Below are 6,538 nucleotides of genomic sequence, written 5' to 3' on the forward strand. Positions count from 1 at the left end.
TCAGTCCAAACATTTTACCTCTTTAGGACTTAAGTCGCAAATCTTTTAACTTCCCAGAAATCCACCTGATTTTCTCATATGGAGCTTTCCTGGCTGATACAAATCTTAATTACTACTGATGATTCTGATGATCAGAAGCTCTTTTCAGGGTAGAAAAGGATTTTTTGAGAAAGAGAGCCTTGACCAAAAATTAGATGGTTTATGTTCTTGAAGGGAGGGAAGGGGGGAAATCACTCTTTATTAGTTATTTCAGAAGGGCAAAAATTTTTAAGATGAATATATGTTTAAACTGAAGAGTGTTTCCAAACTATTTTTCTAATAATTTTCAGGTCCTTGAATGTATAATACTGAGTGAAGAAACTACCACATCCTCCAGCAGAATTTTTGTCAAAATATTCTTTCAGGAACTCAGTGAATATATGGGACTTCCTAATCTTAATGCAAGGTTAAAAGATGAGTAAGTTGTAATTTTATTTACAGAATTATACATTTAATTAGCTTCTTTATCTGAGGAAGTACAGATAAGAACTCTTGTTTTCAAGTTCAAGTAAGACTGCATTTTTGTATCTGCAGTACTTCAGGAATAAGTTCATGTATAGAGGTAGTCATTGCAGAGTCTCATTAAGGGTTACTGTAAGTTTTGGGTCAAGTATCTGCATGACTTTGCATGATGTATCTTATTTTTTTCCTAATGATACTCGACTTTTGTAAGAATTTTCCAAATGCAAGTCTATTTTTACGAGGTGCCAGCTCTACAACTGTGTAATAAATGGCACTATCGCTGTTTTTTCTGTGACAAAAAAAGCACATAACTATTAATAACAGTGGTTCCAGGATTAGTCATTACAGTGTAAATGACACTTTTTTTAAAGCCTGTACGACATTTAATGCATTGCATTCTTGCAATATTTCTTTCAGTTGCTTGATCTATCATCTTGGAAGATGGGATTCTGTGTATGATGAAGAATTTAGTAGATGCTCTAGCTCATGTAAACTTATATTTGAAGTTATACTTAGAGTCATTTTTGATGGGATTTCAGCATAGATACCTAGGTTTTGGAACTTCTTGGTCAGTAAATATTATCCTTTGCTGTCACAGCCTATTGTGATCTACAGGTCTCTTCAGGGTTTCACAGAATCAGGCTTTCTGTTGTCATAAGCTGACAGTGTGTATGTAATTCTTCCATGTGTGAGAAGGTTTAGTTTCATAAAAGAGTCAGTTTTTAAATAGCATTTTGATCAGGTATATCAGATAAAAACAATGACAGTATTGAAAAATGTATAAAGAGAAAACTTCTGCTGTCCTGTGAATATCCATACAGTTTCTTTTTCAGTTTATTAATGTCAATAAGAACTAGTGCTAAGATGGCATGGTCTTTAATTAAGGTATTTGTTTCCACCAGAACACTGCAGCCTTTCTTTGAGGGATTATTGCCTCGAGATAACCCAAGAAACACTCGCTTTGCCATCAATTTCTTCACATCTATTGGCCTTGGAGGACTAACGTGAGTAGCACTTTACTGATTTGATATTTATTTTCATTTTCTTCTCTCCCTCTTAACAAAAATTAAAAATTGAATTTTTTTGTTTGTTTGTTAATTAGGGACGAATTACGGGAGCATCTTAAAAATGCACCAAAGATGATAATGACACAGAAACAAGATGTCGAGTCATCAGATTCCTCTTCATCTTCAGACACAGACTCTTCGTCAGATTCTGATTCTGATAGCAGCAGTAGTAGTAGCTCAGAGTCGTCCAGCAGCAGTGACTCCTCATCTAGCAGTGGCAGCAGCAGCGATTCAGGTACTTAAACACTAGTTGTAACTGTATGCTTCTCTTTTATTCTATACATCCATTTATTTCTATTTACATGTATATGTACTTGGTTCGAGGCAAAAGCATCTATAGACTGTATTGGTTGCTGTGCTTTAAGAAACTAATAACTTTTTTAAAAGAAAAGATATTAAATACTGCCTATGGAAATTTATTTCATCATTTAGAAAATCTGAGTTCCATTATTAGAGACTTAAATATATAGGAACGTTTTTTTAAAGTAGATTACTTTTTTGTTCTTCTTATTTTGTTTTTTACACAATACCTGTTGTACAGTACTACATTTCAGTTTAGTGGAGGATGGAGGGATTAGAGTCATACCCTATTAATAATCTTTGTGAGGTGCTTACCAGTGAACTGTAGAGAGGTTGTTTGGTTTTTTTTTTTTTTTCACTTGACTTGATTGAGTGAGCTTGCTATTACTTGTGTCCTTCCCCGTAAATACATGCCACTTCATGGGTCAGTAATGACGTTCTAGCAATGTGTTTAAATTTTATTCTCTTTCCTAATATCCATTTCTAACTCCACTTCCTCAGGAAGACTTTGTGTGATGATATAGCAAAGGTTTTTGTCTGTAGAGAAATCGCATGAAGTGTTGCAAGCAGTGCTTAATCTGTGAAATACACACAAGTACGAGTTGGTGTGTGCAGTCTCCCCCACTGTACAAAATGTGAGCAGATGTTAACACAGCATGACTTTCTATAGTACAGAAGCTTGCTGACTCAAAGTTAATTTGATTTATTATATGCAGTTGAAACGAAAATGTCGATTAATAAAAGCAGTAAGAACTGTTTATGCTTTGGAAATACCTTTTTGTTCTCCATTGCAGGCTGATTGTGCAAAGTCTGATTTGTGTGTCATTGCATTAATCGCATTAGTGACGACAAAGCAGTAGAGGAGGGCACAGTTAAACAGGGTCAGAGAAGGCGTTATTGGTTCAGCAAAGAGCCAGATGGCCCCTGCAAAGACAGCTGCAGCTCTGCTGAGCTGCTTGATAGGAACCAGAGAGGGAAGTCCTTAGTGACAAACCAACTGAGTCTGAAGTCTGCTAGCATGAACACTTTCTTTTGGTAAATTCAGGACCTTCCCTTTACTGCTTGTTCTTTCTCTATTCAGGAAGTTATTCATTAAAATTTGCATTTTGATATCTTTGCAGCCTGGTTTCACTATCTTCCTGGTTCTGGTCAGGACACTAATTGGAGAGAACTGTGTTCTTTTCTTGGTTGAGGGCCATTACTGGTTATAGCTCCAAGTCTCCCTGGTGTTTGCAGCTTTTCAAGTCTTTGAAATAACTTGGTAGAATTGAAATGCACTTGCATGTTTTAGCAGTGCATTGTATAAGAGAGAATAGAAAAACCTGCTGAGTAGAAATGGAGCATACAGCTGAATTAGAGATTACTGTTTTACTGACAGTTCATGTGTGGAACTTCACTAGCTAGCTCAACTCAGCACTTCTCTGGAAAGGTCTGTTATCAAAACAGCTTGTTCCTTTGTACTACTTTCTCAGGTTGTCTTCTGCATTCTGGTGGATGTTAAATAATAGGGAAATCACTGTTTAAAAGAACTTAGTGCACTGGAAGTATCTGAATTGGTCCATCATTGTGTTTTATCAGAATGCCAGGAAGCCTTAGTTCTAGCCAACTAGCCAACTGCTGTAGAATTCAGATATTTTAGTATACTACTAAATCAGTTTCTGGCTGTGGTATTTTTCAAAAGGCAATCGATTAGAAAGAGTTAGTTGATATGATACTATAGTTTGTACAATAAGGTGAATTAATGGTTGTTCCAAATGTTTCTTGATGATAAATACTGCTGTGTGAGAGTTAGCTTTAATCTTAAATTGTTGACAAAGCTGTCACTATTTCTGTTGAGAAGGAGCCAGAGGGCCATTGTTACATTGCTGCAATACCACTATCTCAGTCCATTTCAGCATGCCTCTCATTTCTTATAGGATAGTGCTGGAGATTTTCCCCCATCTGCTCTTTTTAGTCTCCACTGACTGATAAGCTTTTCCAGAAAGTAATTGGGAAAGTAAATGATTTTGAAAGTGGAATAGTCTGGGGAAAAGTGATATTTCTAAAAACGACTATTTGTCAGAGTGCTTTAATGTATGACTTTGCAGCCTATGCCTGGGTTTTTTGTATCAATCCAACCAGAGGATGATGATGGGTAGACGTTTGTAGAAGTCAGGTATCACTGGCAGATAGCTAATGGATAAAAAACCTGTGATGGATACTTGTGATGGACTAGGAAGTTATGGTATACTGTATCATATCATCATCAACTATATCACTATTTTGCTTTCTTACACCCAATAGTGACTTATTTACATTCTTTAGCGTTCTCTGCTTGAACCTTGTGAAGAAAAATTAAAAAGACAGTTTTTAACCATCACACAGTGGCAACCAGATCTGTACAAATTTGAGTTGTTTCTTCTTAAATAATTAACTGGGGAGGAGCAGTCCTCATTTTCCATTACAGAAGTATATCTTACATCCCCAAAAAGTTCTTAGCATGACAGGTTTGCAAATTTTATGTCAGATTCTTATTTAGTGAGTTACTCTATTTTCACAGTGATATGATTGCTTAGTGATATTTTGCATTCAAGTCCAAATTTCTTGGGGTTTTTTGTAAGTTGAGGAAGAAGTTTTGTTTCGGTTTGAGCTGCATCATGTTTTTGATGTGTGTCAAGCACTGTAAATGGAAAAAATGCGGAAGGCCATTCTCTACTTTCTTATTTGTATGCTCTTAAGGTTTTGTGGTGGTGTGTTGTGGCCTTGCTCTTTGTTACAATATGGTTCTTGTGTACTTACCGAGAAATACTGAAAACATAGAGGAAAATGGAGAACAGTCATAGTCTTGGTAGTCAGTTCACACTTCTATGAAGAATTTATCTTTGTGAAAAACAAAAAGCCTGTAATACAGACAGGCATTTTAAAATTATCAGTACCTGCTCAATTAAACAGTGGGTGAATTTTCCCCTATTTCATGAGATAATTGGTTGGGGGTGGGGAGGAGCAGTAAAATAACACTCGTTATTTTGAAACCTTTGTCCAGACACATCCCATGAAGGTTTTCTGACAAAAAAATAAATTTAGAACTTTCTATGTAGGTTAACAAGTTTAATAAATGGGCATTGAACCTTATTCCTGTAATTTGTTATGGTTTCAGATGTTTCTAAAGCCAAAAGAAAGAGAGTGCAAAAGAAAAACAGAGAATCTGATAAAGTTTCCAGGAAAAAGCAAGAAAGGCAAAGGAAATCCCTTGAAAAGAAAACGGGAAGAAGGCAGCAAGAGGAAAGAAGTGATACTGAGAGCAAATCAGAAAGAAATCACCAAAAATTGAAAGAATCACACAGGAGAGATGATGTATCGAAGTATCACAGAGATGAGTCCAATGGCAGAGATGGTTACCATAGCAGAAAGGATAGACACCATGAAAGAAGTAAGGATCTAGAGAATAAGCACAGTAATTCAAAACCAAAGAAAGCAGAGAGAAGAGCTTCTTTGTCTGATGATGAAAATTACAGACAGTGGAGCAAAGATAATGGACATCGTAGCAGAAAAAGAGAAAGATCCAAATCCAGAGAGAGAGCCCATAACAACTCCAGTCCAAGAGAGGAGGAACAACAAGACCGGTACCGAAATGGTTCTGAGAAGCACCGAGAGAAGTACAGCCGCCACCCCGAGCAGTACAGGGAATCCAGAAAGAACGAGGACAGGCGAAGGGAGAATTCCCCACACAGACGAAAATAATACCTGACCAGAGTGGGACATAAACATGCATTTCTGAGCTGGTAAAACTGTATTTTGAAATCTGTTGCTGAACTTCCTTTTAAAAGAAAATATTTTGTACAAAGTGATACTTCGCATTTGTAAATTTTATCAGACTTTTTCAGATTTTCAGTACCACTTTTTTTATAACGGCTGCCTTGAGTTTTTCTGTTAAATTCTTCCTTTAGAGAGATGGAGCTGTTTATTTTGTGAATAAAACCATTATGATCTCAGCAAAACCAGTGTTTTTGTCACTTAGTTACAAATATTTGTAATTGCAACTTTCTAGTCTAAAATGCATTGGCTTAATTGAAAGTCAGTTACTGAGACTGGGGTGATAAATTTCAGATTGCAATGTAAATGTCACCTGAGAAGGTTTATAAAAGTTCTCAAACATCAACACGAGTGCTTCAGGCATTCTCTAGCTGTATATTCTTTCAACTTCACAAACATGAAACAAGTTTGACCAAGTATTTCAGGAAATATTTCAAGTTGATTTATGTTTTGGATTTTTTTCTTCTAGAGTTACAAATTTTGGAAGCAGTTTTAAATGTCACATATGAAAGTGTGTCAACTTGTTCTGTTACTTTTCACAGTGTTTTTTAATATTGTAACATCCTGAGCTAGTTACACTTCAGATCTTAGGGTAAAAAAACGGGTGGGTTGTTTTTTTGTTTGGGTTTGGTGGTTTTTTTTCATCTATGAATTTGATTTTGAAGTCATAGACTTCAACTCTAGCCCTACAAAAGAAGTGCTTAAGGAACATGTTTCCCAGTGTATAAAAAAAAAAAAAAAGAAATCAGAAAGAGGTGTTTCAAATCTTTGTAGATGTTTCGAATTACATGGCTTGAAGCATTGACATTATTAGAAGCAAAGTTTACCCAGAAAAATCCAGTTGCTGCAGCAGTTCATATTATAACTTGTCTTACCAG

At 35.9% G+C, this 6,538-nt stretch overlaps 1 protein-coding gene across 1 annotated transcript in view; it reads left to right on the forward strand.

Moving 5' to 3' along the window:
- The window catches only part of CWC22 (CWC22 spliceosome associated protein homolog), a 31,017-nt gene extending 25,367 nt beyond the window's left edge, over positions 1 to 5,650 (forward strand). The window contains exons 17-20 of the mRNA XM_054380912.1: positions 330 to 457; positions 1,404 to 1,505; positions 1,604 to 1,803; positions 5,005 to 5,650. Of these exons, the coding sequence (XP_054236887.1) occupies positions 330 to 457; positions 1,404 to 1,505; positions 1,604 to 1,803; positions 5,005 to 5,588 (1,014 nt within the window). The 3' untranslated portion in view covers positions 5,589 to 5,650. The remainder of the gene's footprint in view (positions 1 to 329; positions 458 to 1,403; positions 1,506 to 1,603; positions 1,804 to 5,004) is intronic.
- The last annotated feature ends 888 nt before the right edge of the window (positions 5,651 to 6,538 follow it).

This window comes from Indicator indicator, chromosome 5 (assembly GCF_027791375.1).
Source record: "Indicator indicator isolate 239-I01 chromosome 5, UM_Iind_1.1, whole genome shotgun sequence".
In the NCBI taxonomy this organism is placed as follows: domain Eukaryota; kingdom Metazoa; phylum Chordata; class Aves; order Piciformes; family Indicatoridae; genus Indicator; species Indicator indicator.